The following is a 19,047-nucleotide window of genomic DNA, read 5'->3' as shown; positions in this document are numbered from 1 at the left end:
GGATCGAACCTGGGCTCCCACATGCGACACACGCTCGGCCCATTGGCACTTCTCCGGCCCCACGGGAAAGTGGGGGTAGCGGCCAGGGTCCCCCCCAGAGAGGAGGGGCGTGTGGGCAAGTGGGTCAGCGGGCCCTGCCCCACCTCCTCGAGCCTGTCCCGAGCAGACCAGGGCCTGCGCGTTTGCAGTAGTTTATTCATATTTTCTCACAAATGGCCGGGGAGGGGGTGCCGGACTCCCCCAGGCAACATAGAAAACGGGTCCACGAGGCAGGGTGGGGAGGAACCGGGGCATGTGGAGACAGGGAGGGGTGGGGTGGTGGGGGCAGAGAGCCTGGGGGAGGGGAGAGGGCAGACTAGGGGTGGGGCTGCCCCCCTGCTGAGCCTGCTCATTCCTGGTGTGGGTGCCCCCCACCTGCAGGGGGAGCCTCGGGGTGGGGGTGGAGGGGAGTGACCCAGAACTTTAGGTCAAGCTCGGCCCTTTGGCAGAGCCCAGGTCCCCCCTGAAATGGACCAGGCCAGAGGTCCTGCCCCTTCAGGACCGACCCGGTGCCCGCAGGCTGGCAGGGGAGTCCCTGCCCGGGGCGAACTGCCCAGCCCTAGTCCGAGGGGAGGGACTCTGAAGGCGGGAGGTCCCCGCAGCAGCAGTTTGGGGGGATGGAGAGGCGGCGGGGGGGCACCAGTGCCCCCTCCCTCCTCAGGGCTGAGGCCTCTGCGGCCGAGGGGCAGGGCTGGGGGTGCACAGGCGTCCGGTCCGTTCTGGGCTCGCTCCCTGGCCGGTTTCCCCCTTAGAAACTCACCAACGTATAAACCATACTGTGGGGAGATAGGCTGTGAGCTGTGGGCACCCCCCGCGACCCCCCCACCTTGGCAGGGGCGAGGGCAGGGGCTCAGGGCTGGCGTGCCGCCTCACCTGTACAGGTAATAGAAGAAGGAGAGCAGGTAGAAGGCGAGTTTGCACCAGGACTCCTTCTGGCAGTAGTTGAGGATGTCCGCGTTCATGATGGAGACTGCGTCATACATGACCTCAGAGCCGTCCGCGGGGCGGTGGAAGTACCTGGGGGCAGACAGGCTCAGTGGCGGCCCTGCCTCGCCTCCCCCCCCCCCCCCGCCCCAGCCGCGGGTCCCCTCACCTCCACAGGTGGTAGAACAGGAGGGGGATGTTGAGGCCCAGGGTCACCCACTCAGCGGCGCAGAGGAACATCAAGCAGAAGAGGCCATGGATGGAATATTCTGGAACCACCAGCTGGGAGGAAGGGAGAGTGGACGGTGGGAGCCAGGGTTGGGGAGGTGGCCCCCGGGCCTCCCAGCCTCCCGTCGTGGCCTCTGCCAGCTAAAAGCGTCTTTGGCCTCCGCTCCCAGGGACCAGAGAATCCAGGCGGGAGACCACAGCCGGGAGGCAGGGCCAGCCCTGGCACTCACCTTCCTCAGGAGGCAGCAAATGCGTTCGATGTTTTTCAAACGCTCGCGCTGTTGGGGAGGAAAAGGTAGCGGTGGAGTAGCTGGAGCCGAGAGAGCGGCCCTCACCGCCCGCCCGCGGCCGCCAGGGGGCGCCAGAACAGCCTGTGGCCGTGACAGCGCGGCGGGGAAGCAGCCGCCGTTCCCATGGCAACCGTTCCCATGGAGGAACCTTCACCCGCGTCGCCACGGCAACGGTCCAGAGCCTGGCAACAGCGGCCCTGTCAGGAGGAATCCGAGCCAGTGCCAGGTGTTTGCCAGGGGGCGGGGACACACACTGGGCCCCTCCCACACCCCCTTCCCTTCCCATCTCTGTCCCCCATCCCTCCCCACCTCCCCGCGACAGGTGGAAGGACAGACGGACGGACACACCTCGGCACAGCACATGTATCACTTACTGCCCGCGCTGGGTTCCCCTGGTCGATGGGGTTCTTGAAGTCGGTCCGCAGCTCGTCAAAGGCTATGATCTGGGGGAGGGGGTGCGCCTGTCAGGGTGGGGGCAGCTGCTTACCCCCCAATGGTCCTTCTGTGGGATGGGGAGGTGTACCCTGGCCAGATGGAGCTGTGGACGGGCCCTGGGAGGCGTGGGGCCTGGCCCAAGGTCACAATGGAATGCCCCCCCATCCGTCCGTCTGTCCATCTGCTCCAGCCCCAACTGCCCCAAGGACAGTCTCTTCTGCTGTGCTGTGCTGAGCGCTGCCCTTGGGGGTGGGGGGTAGCGGAAAGTAATCCCAGTGGACAGGGAGCGCCAGGTACTGGCTGAACTTGGAGCAGGAGTTCGTCCAGCCACGCGAGGGCCTTCCCAGTGAGGGAGAGGAGCAGAGGCTGGAAGGGCAGGGGACACCGTGGAAGCTGCTGGCCCCTGGCTACCTGGGTGCTCAGCAAGGCCAAGGAAGACGGGCCGGGTGCTCTGCAGAGCTGTGTCCTGACAGGCCGGCTGGGCGTCCACGGGGACGCCAGTGCGAGAGCAGGACTGCGGGGTGCTGGCTGGGCTGGGGTGAAGCGCGGGGCAGTCATGCTGCCTCTGGAAGCTGCTACAGCCCCGGCCTCGGCACGACTGACCAGCTGGGCCAGGCCGCGTGGCCTGGGAGGAAACAGGTTTCAGGACTTTTCCAAGGCCACAGCAATGCAATGGCAAAAGCCGGCTTCCAACCTGGTGTGACTGGATCCAACCCGAAACCACTCTGTCCTCAGGCCTAACCAGAAGGGGGCCGGCTGGTGTGAGAGGGTTAGGTGCGGGAGAGGGCGAGAGTTCCAGGACGGCTGGAGCAGGGCTTGTGGACACGGCGGGGTCTGGGACGGGGCAGGTGGCGCCCCTCACCCCCAAGCTTCCAGACCCCCGGCAGCTGAAGGGGAGAGAACACGGGCTTCCCGGGGGAGCTGGGGCCATCTGGAGCACCCCAACTCTCCGCCGAGTCTGGGGCTGCCAGGCGGAGCCGGGGAGTCCAGCGGGGAGCGGAAGGGTGCCGTCTGTCTGCCCCGGTGCTGGCACCGCCAGCAGGCGGCGGGTGTCGCGCCTCCCACCCCCCTGGCGCTGACTCAGCCCCCTGGAACAAACAATCCCCACGGTGACAGCTGACACACGTCACTCACCGTCAGGTTGCTTAGCGACCCGGGAGCCTGGGCTCAGGGTCTGGGCTGGGATCTGGGGGGTCCTGCCCCAGAAGGTTCCAGGTGGTGGAGGACCACACCTCCCCTGGCCGCCCACCCCCGCACGGCCTGCACGCGGCAGCTGCTCGCTAAGGACTTGTTGCAGAAGCAGCCGAGGGGTCCCGCCTGGGCAGGGCCCTCGTCACACGCACCCTCGGGTGCCCCCAGCCTGCCTGACCGTGCCTGGTTCTCAGGAAGCACTGTGCCCGGTTCTTCCCCGGGGCTTGTGGGACCCCTGGCCAGGCAGGGGGCCGGGCCCCAGTCACAGTTAGCTCCGTGTCAGGGCCCCTCTGTCCCAGTCTCAGGCTGCAGCTCCCCCTGCACAGGAAGCCCCGGGGCTCGAGCCCCGAGAGCTGCAGCTGGACCTGGGGACGGAGGCAGCGAGAAAGCAACTCAGAGCCACAAAGTCGGGAGAAGGGAGAGAGCTGCCGGCCACAGCAGGGGTGGGAAGGGGCAGGAGCCCCGGTAAAGGAAGGAGAGAGGAAGTGGGGGGGGGACAGGGGAGAGGCTGCAGGGATGAGGGGGTGAGAGGAGGACCAGCAGGGACTGAGTGGGGTAGGGGCGCTGAGCAGGGCAGGGGCAGGGCAGAAAAGGGGCCAGGCCTCGAGCCCACCCTGAGCCCGACACAGAAAGCACCTGAGGGGTCCCTGGGTCAGGGCCCCTCTCTGGGGGAGTGGTCGGGCTCCTGGAGCGAGGGACGGCAGACTCGTGGCCAGGTGTGTGCCCAGAGCCGCGGCGAGAGCCAAGCGCACAGGAGACAAAGGGAAAGTGTGTGTGGGGGGACCTGGGGGCAGGGACGCCCCAGGTGAGCTCCGGGGGGGCCCGTGGGGCTGCTTAATGCCCAAGGCTGCCCTGCAGGGTCAGGAAGGGGGTGGTGAAGGGAAGGGTTAACGCCACTTCGATCTGTGGGTCCTGTAAACAGATGCAGTTGCCATAGCAACCAGCTCCATCACTCTGGCTGGAAAAACCCACAAAGGGTGGAGGGGCAGACAGACAAACTGCCCGCTGGACTAACGGGGGCGACAGGCTGGGGGCAGGAGGAGGGGAAGGCGCGAGCGGCTCAGCCCTCCGCCCCGCACCCCAAAGCGACACGGGGCAGGGGGGGAGGGGGTCAGGCCCCGGCTGACATACCCATAGACGGGCGGGGGCGGCGGGGGAAGGGGACGCCCGGCGAGCAGCCGACGGGGGGAGGGGGGTGCTAATGGGGGCAAGGAGAAGCCGACCCACGGGGGTTGGCGGGGAGCAGGCCCTGAGCCCGTCCGCCGGCCCCCGCCCGCCCCGCGCCCCCGGCCCCCCACCCCGCCCCCAGCCCCAGCCCGGCCTTACGTGCCAGATGACAAAGAAGATGAGGGAGGCGCACAGCACCAGGGTGAGCATGTAGCAGAACGCGGCGAAGGTGAACGCCATGGCCCCCGCGCCGGGCAGCGGCCCGGGGGGCGCCAGCGCGGGGCCCGGGCGCAAGGGGACGCCCCCCGGCCCGCGCTCAGGGCCGGCTGGACATGGCCCGCAGGGCTGGGGCGACGCGGGCGGCGCGGCCGGGGCCGGGGCCGCGGGGCCGGGGGCGGCGCGGGGCGCGGGCCGGGGGGCTCGGGGGGCGCGTCCGCTGCCGGCTGCCCGGGCCCCGATCGCTCATCCTGCGCTGCTGCCCGCCCGCGGCTGCCTCGTCTCCAGCCCGCGAAGCCGGCGGGGCGGAGCCGGGGGCGGGGCGGCCGCGGGCGGGCGGGGCCGGCGCTGCGCCCCTCGGCGGGCCCGAGTCCCGCGCGCCCTCCGCACCCCGCCCCCGTCCCCCCGCCGGGCACCCACGCCCCCGCGCGCCGCAGGCCAGCACCCGAGCTCCGGTGCTTGGGCGCGCCGGCGACTGGCCGGAGGGTCTGCGCCAGGCCTTTGGCCCGTGGACTGGACTCTGCCGGGTGGTGCCCGTGTGGCTGTCGCGCGCGCTCACCAGGTGGCCGATGGCCGCCGGCCACCTTCCCTGCTGGAACCGTGCTGTGCCCGTGGGGACAGGCCGGGACGCTCCGCAGGCAGCCCTGGGCTGCAGGAAGTGGGTCAAGGGCTTTCGGCGGCCACCCCAGGACAGAGCCCAGTAGGACCTGGGGGCCCCCCGCGACGGCCAGTGGCCCAGCTCCTCCGGCCCCCCGGCCCCGGACAGACCACACTCAGCCCGCACAACTTCCTTGCAAAAACCCTCAGCTCACCGGAGGGCCAGTGGAAATTTATTGTTTTTTGTGTGTGTCCTTTTCCATCTCTCCCCAATTGGCTTTTCCTTGCAAAATGCCTGACATGACACCAGAGGGGAACCTGGGGGCGGGGGCACCCCAAGGACTTAAATACAAGCTGGAGGGCGGGCACAGGTGGGCCAGCGGGGAAGCGCAGCGGCTCCGGGGCAGACGGAGGTTTGGTTTCCTGCAGGGGCAGCTGCGCCAAGGGCGGGGGCAGGGCCTGGTGGGAGGGGTGAGCAGAGGGCCCGACCCTGGCTGCGCCCCCTGCCCCCAGGAGGAGCGACAGGGGTGCGGCTCCAAGGCTGGGAGAAGCGGCGCCGGCAGAGTGAGGGTTAAGGCTGGTGCCCGAGCAGCCTCTGCCGCCTCCGCGGCCTCGGGGACAAAGGGGCACGGTGGGCAGGCGGCACTGGGCGGCGCAGCACGAAAAGGCTCCCTCTGGGCCCAGACACAGGCCCAGTGCGCTGCCCGCCCACCGGCCCGAGCCCACTGGTCCGAAGGCTGCAAGGCGGGGGCTGGGCGGGGAGCCAGGCAGGAGGCCAGGGGGGGCGCCGGCCCGTGGCCCCCGAGCCTGTCCTGAGGTCCAGCCCCGGGTCCTGGACTCCAGGTCCCGGAGACCCTGGGCCCTACCTGCCGGGAGGCGGGTCCAGCCAGGGGGCCTGGGCTCCGGGAGCTGGGGACCCCCAGCGGTGTGGGGGCGGGAAGGGGAGCCCTCACCCCGCAGTGGTGAGGACCAGTAAAGTGACGGGCAGCAGCAGAGCCGCGGGCCCTGGGTGTCCTCCCCGGGCTCAGGGCAGCACACAGACGGGCCGGAAGGAGAGGGGGGCCCGGGACACCCCAAAGCCAGACTCAAATGCCCCGGGAGAGGGGAGCGCCTCCCGCCCTCTGGGCATCATCTGGGAAGGTGCCCCTCCGCCCCCGGCCTCCTAGCAACAGCCGCCCCCCGCAGGCTTGACAGGGGTGCTGTCGATCTTGAGGTTGGGCCTCTCGCCCCCCGAGGCGGCCCCTGGCCCCATGCGTTTTTTGATCTCGGCGGCCATGGTCATGAAGGCCTGCTCCACGTTGGTAGCGTTCTTGGCACTTGTCTCCAGGAAGGGGATGCCCAGCGAGTCTGCGAACTCCTGCGAGGGGCCAGGGAGGCGGGGCACGGGGGAGTGAGTGGGGAGATGAGGGGTAACAGAGGAGGGGAGGGGAGAGGAAGGGGACAGGAGAAGGGACAGGAGAGAGGGGGAAGAGGGAAGAAGGGAGGAGGGCAGGGTAGATGAGAGGGGGAAGAAGGGGAGAGGCAGGAGAGGGGGAAGAAGGGAGGAGGTTGAGACAGGGAGAAGCAGAAGAAGGTGAAAAGGGAGAGGGAAGAAACAGGACAGAGGGAAGGCAAGAGAGGGAAAGGCAGGGGAGTAGGAGAGGGAGAGGCAGGGAGAGGGAGAGAGAGGAGGGAGAGGGGGAGGGAGAGCAGGGGATGGGGAGAGGGAGGAGCAGGGAGAAGGGGAGAGGGAGAGAGGGAGGGTAGGGGGAAGAGGAGAGAGGGAGAGGGAGGGGGAAGAGGAAAGGGAGAGGGAGGGTAGGGGGAAGGGGAGAGAGGGATAGGGAAGAGCAGGGGGAAGGGAGAGGGGGAGAGAGGGGCAGGGGGATAGGGAGAGGGGGAGAGATGGGCAGTGGGATGGGGAGGGAGGGGCAGGGAGAAGAGGAGAGGGAGAGAGGGAGGGTAGGGGGAAGAAGAGAGAGGGAGAGGGAGGGGCAGGGGAAAGAGGAGAGGGAGAGGGAGGGTAGGGGGAAGGGGAGAGAGGGGAAAGGGAGAGGGGGAGAGAGAGGGGCAGGGGGATGGGGAGAGGGGGAAGCAAGCCGATGGGGAGAGGGGAGAGGGAGGGGCAGGGGAAGGGGAGAGAGGGAGGGGCAGGGAGAGGGGGAGAGAGGGGCAGGGGGCTGGGGAGCCGGGGAGAGAGGGGCAGGAGGAAGGGGGGGAGAGGGAGAGGCAGGGGAGAGGCACGGCCGGCGCAGGGCTCACCTTGGCCGTGGTGTTGTCCACCACCTTCTTGGTGGTCAGGTCGCTCTTGTTGCCCACCAGCAACTTGTTGACGTTCTCGCTGGCGTAGCGGTCGATCTCCTGCAGCCACTGCTTCACGTTGGCGTAGGACTCCTGGGCGGGCCGGAGTCCCGGGGTCACGCTGAGCGGCAGCCGTGCCCCCCGAGGCCGGCCAGCCCCGGCCTCCCCACACGAGGGGACACTCGCAGGCCACTGAGCCCGAGTTCCCAGTGGCCGGATGCTGGGGAGCCAGAGGCCGGCGGGGGTGTGTGTGTGTGTCACTGACAGTCGAGGGTGAGGGGGGCGCCTTTAGGACCAAGGGGGGTTTCCAGCTGGGGGCGCCCAGGTCTGCGCCTGCGGGGGGGGCGGGGCCGCAGCCCACCAGGGAACCCAGGGCTGGGGAAGCTTTCTCGGCTCGGGATATCGAGCAGGAGGTGGGGTCCCGTGTCTGGCACTGGGGTCTGTCCCTGCGCCCTGCTGCCTGGCCCTCTATGAGCCTCAGTTTCCTCACTTCTAAGGAACAGTGGGGGCAGGGGCTCGTAGTAGGGGGCTGTGAGGGAGGCTGGGGGGGGCGCGGGCCGGGCACAGCGGCTCTGGCCGAGCTGACTGGGCGAGATGGGGGTGGCGGCTCAGGGAGGACCGGGAAGGACCAGACACAAAATCCCGGGTCAGATCGGGCCAGTGCCCTTCCGGACCACGAGGCCAGTCCCTAAACCTCCGGGTCTGTCTTCTCATCTAGAAAACGGGAACCCCACTGTTTAGTTCCAGGGGTGAGGTTGTGAGGGCCAGAAGGAGGGGTGAGGCAGGAGGGAGGGAACATAGAGCAGGCGGATGCAGCAGGGGCGGGGGCTTGCGGCAGAGTCAGGGCTTCTGAGGTCCTGGGGGGGTGCTGAGAGCTGAGAGGGGGTCAGAGGACGCGCTGCAGCAGGGGTGGGGTGGGGCGGAAAGGAGGGCAGAGGTGCAGTCTCCCCGCAGCCTGTCGGCTGTTCTCTGCGGAGCCCAGTGCAGCTGCACCCCTGCGCCAGGGCCGGACCCACACAGCCGCCCCTCGGGACGGGGCTGCTCCGCGCGCCCAGGGCTGGGATCCGTCAGATGCCCCTGACAGGGACGCGGCGGCGGGCCCCGGGGTACCTGGTCGGTGACGTCGTATACCACGATGATGCCGTGTGCGCCCCGGTAGTAGCTGGAGGTGATGGTCCGGAAGCGCTCCTGCCCCGCTGTGTCCCACTACGGACAGCAGGATGGGGGTCAGCGGGGGCCTCCCCGCCCCCCAGCCAGCCTCACCCCCCCGGGCGCTGGGGTCCGGCCGCACTCACGATCTGCAGTTTGATGGTCTTGCCATCCAGCTCGATGGTGCGGATCTTGAAGTCCACCCCGATGGTGCTGATGTAGCTCTCAGTGTACGTGTCATCCTGCAAGACCCCTCGCGGACTCAGCGGCCGGCCTGGCCCCCGCCCGGCCCCCGCCCCACCAGCGGCCCGGCCCCGCACTCACAGCGAACCGCAGCAGCAGGCAGGACTTGCCCACGCCCGAGTCGCCGATCAGAAGCAGCTTGAACAGGTAGTCACTGGGGAGAGACGCGCGTGAGGCGCCACGGACCGTCCTGGGGTGGAACCGGCCAGCCGGGCCCACGGGGGTGGGGTGGGGTGGGGTGGGGCGGGGGGGGGGGCACTCGGTCCCTCCCCGCGGGGAGCCTGCCCATCGCCCCAATGCTGTTAGCCACAACGGCCGAGTTTCCACTCGAGAGAAGAAAATGGGGCCACGCGGGGGCATGACCTGTGACCTGCCAGGTGGCCAGGCCATGAGCACAGATCTGGGGGGTGACTCAGGAAGCCCCACTGCACACCCCGCGGGCAGGCCACCAGCACAACCTACGTCGGGGCGCCGGGCAAGGAGGAAGCCACTCGGAAGTCACCCAGACGAGGGACGGGGGCAACAAGTGGCAACACGGGCGTGGGGGGGGGGGCACCAGACCACCCACGCAGCGGGCCGCGGGGGGCGCCCCACCCCCGATCGCAGCAGGCTCCAGGGGCCCCTGGCAGCACGTGAGTCAGTCTGTGGTCCCCAACCCCGGGGGGGGGGATCCCCAAGTGTGGGCCGGGGGGGAGCTGTGTGCTGTCCCCTCGGAGCTTCCCCGTCCCCAAGAAAACCCGGGGCCTGATCAGCGAGGAAAAAGGAAGTGGCGGAAGAGGAAGGCAGTGGGGGGGGGCAGCCGGGCGCCCCCTCCCCAGGGAGAGCGGCGGGGCAGCGGCCCGCGCAGGGGCAGCAACCCCACCCCCGCCCCGCCTCAACTTCCCCAAGTCGGCGGGGAGGGGGTGTGCCCGCGGGCCGGCCTCCGGGAGCCACGGCCAGGGTGACCCAGGCGGGGCCGGGGATGGTGGTGGCCCGAGGCTCCCGCGGGGCCCGGCGCGGGCACTGGACTCCGGGGACACGGAAGGGCAGAAGGGACGACGGTCCGAGTCAGGGCGCAGACGGGGCCCCGAACGCCGCGCCGTGCCTGCACCCCGCTGTCACTCTCGGGCAGCAGGTGGGGAAACTGAGGCCCGGCGCCGCGGGGTCACCTGACCGGGAGGGCGCGGGAGGGACGGCGCCTGCACTCCAAGTGGCGACCCTCGGGGTCGCCGTCTCTCAGGACACACGGGTGCCAGCACTGGGGTGTCGAGCCGGGGTCCTGGGGCCCCCGAGGGGAGGGGCAGGACCCGGATGTGGGGGGGTGGTCAGCGGAAGAAGGACCCGGATGTGGGGGCGCCGCGCCGTCCTGACCCAGGCCGGACCACCCTTGGGGGTGAAGAGCCCCGTACTCGGGACCGAGGCTGCGCCGGGCGGCGCGGGCGGGGCTCACTCACTATTCGGGGTTCATGGCGGCGGCGGCGGCCCGCTCGGTCGCTCCCAGTCGGCTCTGCTCCGCCTCCCGTTCCAAGATGGTGGCCGCTCCGCCCCAGAGGCCCCGCCCGCGCCGCGCAGGCGCACACGCTCCCGACTCGGGCCTCGCCGCAGAGCTTCTTGGGAATTGTAGTCTTCTGCCCTTGCCCGACTCACCAGCTCCAGCCCCACCCCACTGCGCAGGCGTAAACCGGAGAACCCGCGCCCCCTGGTCCACACCCACCAGCGCCGCGCATTGCTTTCTGGGACTTGTAGTTCGCGCCCGAGACATACCTGAACTGGAGGACAGCGCTCGGGAGCCTGAGGGCGTCCCTGCGTTGGAAGCCGTTTGGGGCTGACGTCTCCCGACTATAGATAGAGCCCGTCACCCCTACCCTCCCACCTCCCGGAGTCGTAAGCGTTAGTAACACTTCGTTTATCCCAGGTGCTTCGTGTGCCCGTGCTCCTACATCATCCCGCCAAAGGTGTCATTACACTTTTTCAGGTGGTGATGAGCCCTTCAAGGTCAAACTGCTTAGTTAAGGGTAGAGCTCAACCCAAACCCGTGCCAGGCCCGGGGCGATAAGGGGGAAGGCGCTTTCCTTGCACACTGGGATCAACCCCTGGCATTCCTATATCCCCAAGCCCGCCAGGAATGACCCCTGAATGCAGAGCCAGGAATAACCCCTGAGCATCCCCAGGTGTGGCCTCCCCCCAAAAAAATGACCCAAGCGCGTGGTCTGGAATTCGGTGACTTTCCGAGGTGATCGCTGTTAGGGGAATCCCTCTGCGAAGCCCTGAGTATCAGACAGCGGCTGGGCACTAGAGTGTTGCCCTCTGCACCTGTCCCAGCCCGAGATCAGCAACTCCAAAACAGGCCTAGTCCAGATTCAAACCGTCTTTATTTCTACAGCAACAGTTGAAATGAGAGCGACCTCCTCCCCGCAGGCCCCTCGGAGCAGCCCCTGGGCCCCAGGGAGCCATCACTGTCCCAGGTAAAGCTGCAGGCGTGGGGGGAGACGCGGTGGCTGGGGCACGCGGTGCCCAGGCCGGGGTCAGGCCATGCCTGGGTGGGAGGGGCAGTGCATAAGGCTGGGGTGCAGGGCAGGGCCCAGCTCTGAGGGCCACGGGGTGGGGTCTCCCCTTGTGGGCCAGGAGCAGCGCAAGAGGGACCAGGGGATCCTGGGGGGGGTGGGGTCACCACAGCCCAAGTGGAGCCTGGAAGATACCACCGTGCGGAATGGGGGTGATTAAGGCCTGGGCGGTACCACTAGAGGAGGGGGCAGGGGAGGCCAGGGGACACCAGGATTGGGGGGGGGCTGCATGGCCAATAACTTATTTCTCTATATACACAAGCAACGGCCGGGAGGAGAGGGGGGTGCTGAGTGTTCTTGGTTGGGGGCCTCGCGGGGCTGCGGCTCTGGCCGGGAGAGCAGCTGGCCCTGCGCTGGCCCTGGGCTGCGGGCAGGAATAAATTAGGGATCGAGCCGGAACAGGCAGGCCCAGCGTCCGGGGCTCAGGCGGAGATGGCAGCGGGGGGGGGTTACCCTGAGATTGAACAGAAGAGAGGGGCTCGGGGAGACACGGGCGGGGGTGGGGGCCTGGGGTGTTAGCCCACCAGCGAGCTGCGGCGGGAGAGGTCCATGGAGCTGGAGCTGAGCGTGCGGCTGTCCGAGAGGCCTGTGCTTCCGGGCTGCGGGCAGAAGGGCTGCGGCTCAGCTCCGCGGCGGGACAAGCGCCCCCCCCACCTCTCCCGCCCCCCCCCCCCCACGCTCCCCGCCCACCCGGCCCTACCTGGACCTGCTCCTCCGCGCTCTTGTTGAGGAAGTTGAGCGAACTGGCCCGCTTCATCCTGCGGAGCAAGGGCGCAGGGTGGCCGGGGTCAGGGCGCTGGGGGGTGCCCGGGGCGAGAAGGGATGAGGCTGGGCTGGCTCGGGCTCACCTGGGGTTCGGGGGCTCCTGGGGCCCGCCGCCCTGCAGCTTCTTCACCAGCATCTCACTGCTGCGCCTCAGGGCGTCTCGGAGCTTCCCGAAGGACCCGCTGCGCCGCAGAGCCCCGCTGCCGTCCTGCAAGGCGCGCTCGGTCTCAGCCCCGCCGCGGGCCGGGCCGCGGGCACCCCCGTTCCCCGACTCACCCCACTCCACTCGGCTGCCGGCCCCGCCTCGTCCAGCTCAGCCTCGGGCCGGGTCCCCGCGTCGCGGCCGCCCCTGCGGTCCCCCCGGCCGCCACCGCCGTCCTTCAGCACTTCCACCACCCTGGTCTGGCTGGCGGGGTCCAGTCCCTGAGGGAGGGCGGGGTGCATCAGGGGACAGCGCCGCCAACCCGGGGCCCCCTCCCCCGGGCTGGCCCCCACCTGCTTGCGGCTGCGGCTGGCGCAGTCCTCCAGCGTGTGCGCGGCCTCCAGCTTGCCCTGGCGCCGGTACAGCGCCCCCAGGCTGCGCAGCGTGGCGTTCACCGTGGGGCTGCGGGCGGGAGAGCCCCTCGGTCAGGGTCACGGTCAGGAGCAGGCGGGGGAAGAGGAGGGGGAGCAGGGGCGGGGCCTTACCTGTCCACTTTACAGGCTTTGTACCAGCTGCCATATTCCCCATAGGGGGTGCTGTCCCGCCGCTTCTCCTGGGAGGGGACAGGCAGGTGTGGGGTGTGGGGGAGGGGCTCTCCCTGCCAGTCCCCTCCCCCCACTCCTGCCAAGCTACCTTGCTCTCCTCTCGCTCCTCTGCGTGCATCCAGATGGGCTTGTTGTCGCCTGCGGGGACAGGGGCAGTGGCTGGCTGGCACCACCCCCGGCCCGGGCCTGTGCTAGGGGCTTGGGGGGCAGCTCACACACTTGGGGGGGGGGGTGAGCTGGGCAGGGGCGGGGCGGGGGGGGGGCAGGACCGGCACGCACTGTTCACCGAGCCGAACTCCTTCTCGTGGGCGCGCGTCAGGATCTCCTTGTACAGCGCCTCGGCGTCCTGGTACTTGCCCTGCTTCAGGTAGCAGGAGGCCTGGGGGCGGGCCGGGGTGAGCGGACACAGGGCCCCACGCCTCGGCCCCACCCCTGCCCCGGCTCCTCCCCCACACCCCGCCAGGCACCAGGTTGTTCTTGGTCTTGGCCACGTTGGGGTCGTCGGGCCCCAGGCGGGTGGCGTAGATCTCCAGCGCGCGCCGGTAGTAGTGCTCCACCTCCTCGGCCTTGCCCTGGTTCTGGCACAGCAGCGCCAGGTTGCTCAGCTGCTTGGCCACGTCCGGGTGGAACCTGCCCAGGACCTGGGGCGGCGGGAGCCCGAGGGGCGGCCGGTGAGGGTGCCTCTGCCCACCCAGGCTGCGCACAGGCGCACACACACACAGGTGCACACACATGCACAGGCGCACACACACACGTGCACATGCACCCAAGGACTCGCGAGCGCGGACGTGCACACACGGACACGCAGACACGCACAGGGCCAGCCCTCTCTGGGCTCACGGGCTCGGCTCTGCCCCACGTGTGCCCTGTATGTGCGCACACAGCCCCACGCCGCCGCGCACCTTCTCCCGGATCTCCAGCGCCCGCTTGCACAGGGGCTCGGCCTCCTTGTACTTGCCCCTCTTGCCGTACAGGACAGCCAAGTTGTTGAGCGTGGCGGCCACCTGTTGGGGAGCAGGGAGAATGGAGTCCCCGGGCCTGGGCGTCGGGGTGGGGGGGGGTCCCGCCGCCTGCCCCTCACTCACAGCCGGGTGGTCCTTGCCCAGGGTCTTCTCTCGGATGGCCAGAGCGTCGTTGAGCAGGTGGGCCGCTTCCTTGTACTTGTTCTGGTCTCTGGGCCAGGAAGGAGCATGGGGATGAGGGTCCCAGCCCCTGCCGGGGCCCAGGGCCCTGAACCCCACCCACTCATCCTCAGCGGGTGGACTGGGCGCCAGGGGAAGGCCACCATGCCCGCTGCGCCCGGCCTCCTTCCCCCGGTGACGGCCCGAGCCCGCCTCTGTCCTCTCCCGCGCACTGAGGGCCACTCACCGGTACACCAGCGCCAGGATGTTGAGCATGGTGGCCACGTCGGGGTGGTCGTGGCCCGATGTCTTCTCCAGGTCCTCCAGCGCCTGCTTGCAGAGTGGCACGGCCACCTCGTAGCGGCCCTGCGACGCGTATTGGATGACCAGGTTGTGCAGCGTGCGCAGGCGCGCTGGGATCTCGTAGCCCCCGTGCTGGGCGGCCACGTCCCCTCCGCCAGGACTGGGGGCTGCGGGCCGAGAGCGGGAGGTCAGGAGGCGACCATGTGCTGGCCACTCACTGCCAAGTCAGCCTCAGTTTCCCTCTGTGGAGCGGGGCGAACCCAGCTCCAGTACATCAGCCTCGGCGCCCTGACTACCTTGGGGGCGCCGGCCTGTTCCCGCCTCTGCACGGGGCAGGGCGTGCGCGGGACCCCGAGTTCCATGCCCAGGGCGGCACCGGCTGGCTGAGCATCTCCGGGATGACCCCTGGCCCTGAGCTCTTCTTGGAAGCCCCCAAACGGAAAGAGAAACTGTCCCGTGGCCAAAGGGCCCTGGCGACCCTCGGGGCCCAGGGGCAGCAGCTCTCACCTGCTGGGCTTTTTCCTTTTTAGGTGGGGGCACAGTGAGCAGTGCTCAGGGACCCCCACGGGTGCAGGAAAGGACCTGGGTCAGCAGCTGCAAAGCCAGTGCTGTCCACTGTGCTCTCTCCAGCCCCAGCCTGCTGGCGTCTTTTTGTTTTGTTTCAGGGCCACATCTGGCGATGCTCAGGAGTGACTCCTGGCTCAGTGCTCAGGAATTACTCCTGACAGTGCTTGGGGGACCATATGGGATGCTGGAGATCAAACCCAGGTCAGCCATGGGCAAGGAAAGCACCCTAGCCGCTGAACTATGGCTCCTGACCCCTGCTGAGTGTGATGGGGGGGGGTGGGTGCCTGGGCCCAGTTCACCGTCCCCACCCCCACCCCCTGCACCCCCGCACCTGGGCTCTGCTCCTCCTCGTTGGGGAACAGGTCATCCAGGGAGTCTTTGGGGACGTCCCCCTTCTCCTCCTGGGGAGGGAGAGAGCCGCGGCGTCAGGGCTGGTGGCGCGAGAGCGGGGTCCCGGGCTCTGCCCTGCCTGCCCGCGGCCGGGGCTCACGCTGGGGGAGGCGTCCTCGTCCAGCTTGCGGATCTGGCTCATGAACAGCAGGTGCTGCTTCTCCTCCTCGAGCTGGGCCACGGCCTGCTCGCTGCGCTGGAGCTTCTGCTGCGTCCCCGCCAGCTCCTCGCGCAGCCACTGGTTCTCCTGCACCAGGCGCCGCACCTGCGCGCGCAGCTTCTGCTTCTCCGACTCCACGGCCCCCAGGTGATTCGACAGCGCCAGGATCACCTGGGGGGGCAGCGGGGCTCTCCTGGGCACCTGGCCGGCCCCGCCCTGTCCGCCCAGAGTCCCACTCTGGCTCCTGCTCCCGGGCCTCCAGCCTGCGCTGACCGTCCGCTGTCCACCTGGCTGGCCTGCTCGGATCGGGGGGTGGGGAGTTGGGGTGCTGTGTGCTCCTGAGCTGGCCCTCCTCCTGCTTTGGGCTTTGGGGCCACCCTCTAGGGATGCCCAGAGCTTACTCCTGGCTCTGTGCTCAGGGACCACTCCTGGCGGTGCGTGGGAGACTATATGGGATGCCGGGGATCAAACCCTGGTCGGCCGCATGCAAGGCAGCTGCCCTCCTGCTGTGCTAGCTCTTGGGCCCCTCCTGTCCCTTCTGAGTGGGGTTCAGTCTGCGATGGCCCTGCCCAGGTGACAGGGCCTGAGAGCCTGGAGGGCAGGGGTGCATGCCCAACCCCCAGAGGGTGCCGAGCCCCAAGTACAGACTGGCTGCAGCCACGTCTCCCGTCAGCCCAGACACAGGGCACCCCCCGCCCCCGCAAGCCCATCTGTGCCCGGGCCTGCACACCAGAAGGGAGACCCTGTGTGTCATCTCCACACCTGGCAGCCACCTGGCCCCGGGAAGGTCGGTGGCCGTGTCCGCCTGCGTGACAGGTGTCTTTGCAGAGTCCTGCAACAGGGTGGGGCGGGGGTGCAGGCTGGGCGCCGAGCAGGCCCGGGCCGCATCACGGGCTGCAGGCCTGGAGCACAGAGCTGGGAGCAGCCCCGTGTACCACCAGAGGTGGCCCCCAAACCAGACCACAAAGTGTCTGAAGCGCAGGGAAGTCCGCACTGTGGGGGTCACCCACAGGCCGTTTCCCCGAATGGCCGACACCCCCATACCTCCAGGCCTCCCTCGAGCACAGCCCCCTCAGTCCTGGCCTCCGGGGTTCACCCTGGCTCTGAATTTGTCCAGAAAGCCATGTGGGGTCAGGGTTCGAGGCTGGGGCACATACTGTGCATGCAGGTCTGGGGCAGGGTTGGTCTCCTGGGCACTGTTGGGAGCGAACCCCGAGCACGGGGAGAGGAGTAGCCCCTGGGCACTGCAGCATATGGCCTGGGAGTTGGCCTGCCCCCTCTTGTACCCCTCCTTCCAGTTCCAGATGGCCCCCTGCTGTTCCCGTCACGGCCACCCCTCTGTCCCAGTCCCCTCACTGGGATCTGGCAGTGCCTTCCTAGCTGCCTCTCTTACCCACCAGGGTTCATTCCACACCTCAGTGGAGGAAACGTTTAGGTTTTATTATGGGGCCCACCACAGCCTGCACTCTGGGGGTGGGGGGTAGGGGGAGGGTGTTGCAGGGATCAAACTTGGGGCCTCCACTTGCCTTGCACACAGCCAACTGGGTTCGATGCCCTTTAATCCCCTGAGTACTGCCATGAGTGATCCCTGAGCACAGAGCCAGGAGTAAGCCCTGAGCATCACTGGGTGTGACCAAAAAAACATACAAAATCTAAGCAGGACCTCTCTCCTTGGCCCTGGAGGAAACTTAAAGCCTAATCTGTCTCTTGGCCACCTGAAGGCCACCAACAGCTTCTTGATGTCCAGAAAACCAGAATAGATGAATGAGATGTGGTGGCTCTGGCCTGCCCCAGGCGGCCTCAGCACCCAGCACTACCCTGCTCCCTGCCGCAGGGCCTTGGCACAGGTGGCCTCTGGCCTAGTTTCTTTTCCGGGGGCTGGCCCATTCCTTCCTTGGGGTCCTGGTTTCAGTGTCACTTCCGGGGAAGAGGCTCTGTGCTCAAGTGCATGGTTTGCATGCGGGAAACCTGGGCTCCATGCAGGCCCAGCAAGAAAAGTAAAGGCATTTGCACAGCTGCCTTGCGTAAGCCACAGATAAGATCTGCTGGGACTGGGCTGCTCCTGCTCTTTTCTTTGGAGAATTTATAGCAATTTTTTAACAAATATCTTTCTTTTTTTTTTTTTTGGGTGGGGGGCACACCCAGCCCTGCTCAGGGCTCACTCCTGGTGGGCTCCGGGGACCATAGGAGCTGTGGCCCATCAAACCCAGGTTGGTCATGTGCAAGGCAAGCACCCTAGCCACTGCTCTACCCACTGTGCTATTATAGCTCAGGCCCCAGGAATGTTTTTCTGCTTGTCCTTCTATGGGACCAGACTGGGCTGTCTCACTGGCCGAGTACCCTTGGCACCCCACATGTCGGGCCCATGGCAGGCACCCGCTATCCGAGGTGCTGGTGAACGACCAGAATTTTAAAAGCATGAGCAGGTTCTTCTCTGCCACCTGGCAGACACGGCTGGAAGCGGGCCTTCCGGTGGGGGCCACTCATCCATCCCTTCAACCCGGCCGCTGCCCCCGCCACTGGTTCCCTGCGCCCTCCCGGCTGGGTCCCCGCCCGGCCTACCTGCGCCTCTCCCAGCCCCAGCTCGATGGCCTCCAGGGAGCGCCGCAGCAGGACCGAGCGCTCCTGGGTGCCGGGCTCCGCTTCGGGGGCTTCGTGGGCACCCAGGGGCGCGAGCAGCGCGCGGTGCTCGCCGCGCAGGGTCTCCAGCCCTTGGATGACGGCCTTGGTGCCCAGCACGATCTCATCCTGGCTCAGCTTCTCCTCCCGCGGAAGCACCATCGTGGCCATGGCCGCGCCGCCTGGGGAAGCGAGGGGGGCGGGCAGAGGGGTGCCGGGCCTGGGGCCGCCCCGCGCCCGCCCGGAGTTGGTAAACACCGCGATGCCCTCAGCCCGGGTCCCCCAGGGTGCCCGGGTCCCCGAGCGGCGGCCCGCGCCGTGCCCGCGCTCCGCCTGCAGGGGGCGCGCCCGGCCCGGCTCGCCGGGAGACGCAATGCGGTGCGGCCGGGCAGCTGGACCCGGATCCGGCCCGGCCCGACCACCGGCTAGGCCCGGGCGTCCCCGGAGGACGCCCTCGGCCGGGTCAGTCAGTGCGCGCCGGGGGCCGGCCCGCGGGGTGCGCGGCGATCCCCGGGCCCCGCGTCCCGCTCCTCCGCGCCCGCACCCCTGCACCCACCTCCCACCTGGCCGGCGCGACCCCGGGGAGGCCCTCCGCGGAGGAGCCGGGCCCCCCTCCCCGAGGCCGGCGGCAGGCCCGGGGACCCCTCCCCCGGCGGCCGCGCCCCGGGACCGCGCCCCCTCCCCGCGGGGAGCCCCGCTGCTCCCGCAGGCCGCGCCCACGGCGACCCCTCCCTAGGCCTCCGGGTCCGGCCCCTCCCCCGCCCGCGCCGCCCGCGCGGACCTGCGCCTCGGGCCCGGGCCCGGCTCCCGCTCCGGCTCCGGCTCCGGCTCCCGCCCCGCTTCACCCGGACCAGCCGCCGTGAGCCGGGGCCGCCGCCTCCATCCCGCCGGCCTTCCCGGCAACCCCCGCGCTCCCTTAAAGGTGAAGCCACTACCTCGGCGCCGTCGGAGGGGGCGAAACGCGATCCGCGGCCCGCTCGCCGCCTTAAAGGAGCGAACGGGCCCGGCCCCGCCGGGCAGGGGCGTGGCCACCCGGGGGCGGGGCGGGGCGGGGCGGGGCTCGCTTGGGGGCG

At 69.2% G+C, this 19,047-nt stretch overlaps 3 protein-coding genes across 6 annotated transcripts; all 3 read right to left on the bottom strand.

The window, feature by feature from the left end:
- Positions 1–175: 175 nt before the first annotated feature.
- On the bottom strand, positions 176–4,640 carry CNIH2 (cornichon family AMPA receptor auxiliary protein 2). The gene is made up of 6 exons (XM_055141817.1): positions 4,434–4,640; positions 1,856–1,924; positions 1,422–1,469; positions 1,133–1,245; positions 913–1,056; positions 176–815 (listed from the first exon to the last, which is right to left on the bottom strand). Exons 1-6 carry the CDS (start codon positions 4,512–4,514, stop codon positions 788–790), a joined length of 483 nt encoding a protein of 160 aa, XP_054997792.1. The 5' UTR covers positions 4,515–4,640; the 3' UTR covers positions 176–787.
- Positions 4,641–5,301: 661 nt separating this feature from the next.
- RAB1B (RAB1B, member RAS oncogene family) lies at positions 5,302–10,344 on the bottom strand. Its single transcript, XM_004618435.2, has 6 exons — positions 10,193–10,344; positions 8,841–8,913; positions 8,663–8,758; positions 8,478–8,573; positions 7,329–7,460; positions 5,302–6,444 (listed from the first exon to the last, which is right to left on the bottom strand). Exons 1-6 carry the CDS (start codon positions 10,204–10,206, stop codon positions 6,250–6,252), a joined length of 606 nt encoding a protein of 201 aa, XP_004618492.1. The 5' UTR covers positions 10,207–10,344; the 3' UTR covers positions 5,302–6,249.
- Positions 10,345–11,091: 747 nt separating this feature from the next.
- On the bottom strand, positions 11,092–19,047 carry KLC2 (kinesin light chain 2). Of its 4 annotated transcripts, none has more exons than XM_055142732.1 (16): positions 18,910–19,047; positions 17,918–18,194; positions 15,296–15,526; positions 15,137–15,206; positions 14,183–14,405; positions 13,900–13,987; positions 13,717–13,818; positions 13,282–13,455; positions 13,094–13,193; positions 12,903–12,952; positions 12,755–12,822; positions 12,563–12,671; positions 12,344–12,490; positions 12,151–12,275; positions 12,003–12,060; positions 11,092–11,901 (listed from the first exon to the last, which is right to left on the bottom strand). In XM_055142732.1, exons 2-16 carry the CDS (start codon positions 18,143–18,145, stop codon positions 11,818–11,820), a joined length of 1,857 nt encoding a protein of 618 aa, XP_054998707.1. In that variant the 5' UTR covers positions 18,146–18,194; positions 18,910–19,047; the 3' UTR covers positions 11,092–11,817. The 4 variants fall into 4 exon arrangements, with proteins under 4 accessions (XP_054998707.1, XP_054998708.1, XP_054998705.1 ...); XM_055142733.1 differs by having other exon boundaries at positions 17,918–18,156; positions 18,910–19,032; XM_055142730.1 differs by lacking the exon at positions 18,910–19,047 and adding an exon at positions 18,756–18,903.

Source organism: Sorex araneus, chromosome 6 (genome assembly GCF_027595985.1).
Source record: "Sorex araneus isolate mSorAra2 chromosome 6, mSorAra2.pri, whole genome shotgun sequence".
NCBI lineage: Eukaryota > Metazoa > Chordata > Mammalia > Eulipotyphla > Soricidae > Sorex > Sorex araneus.
Note: the sequence above shows the minus strand (reverse complement) of the source record. Positions and strands in the feature narration are given on the sequence as shown.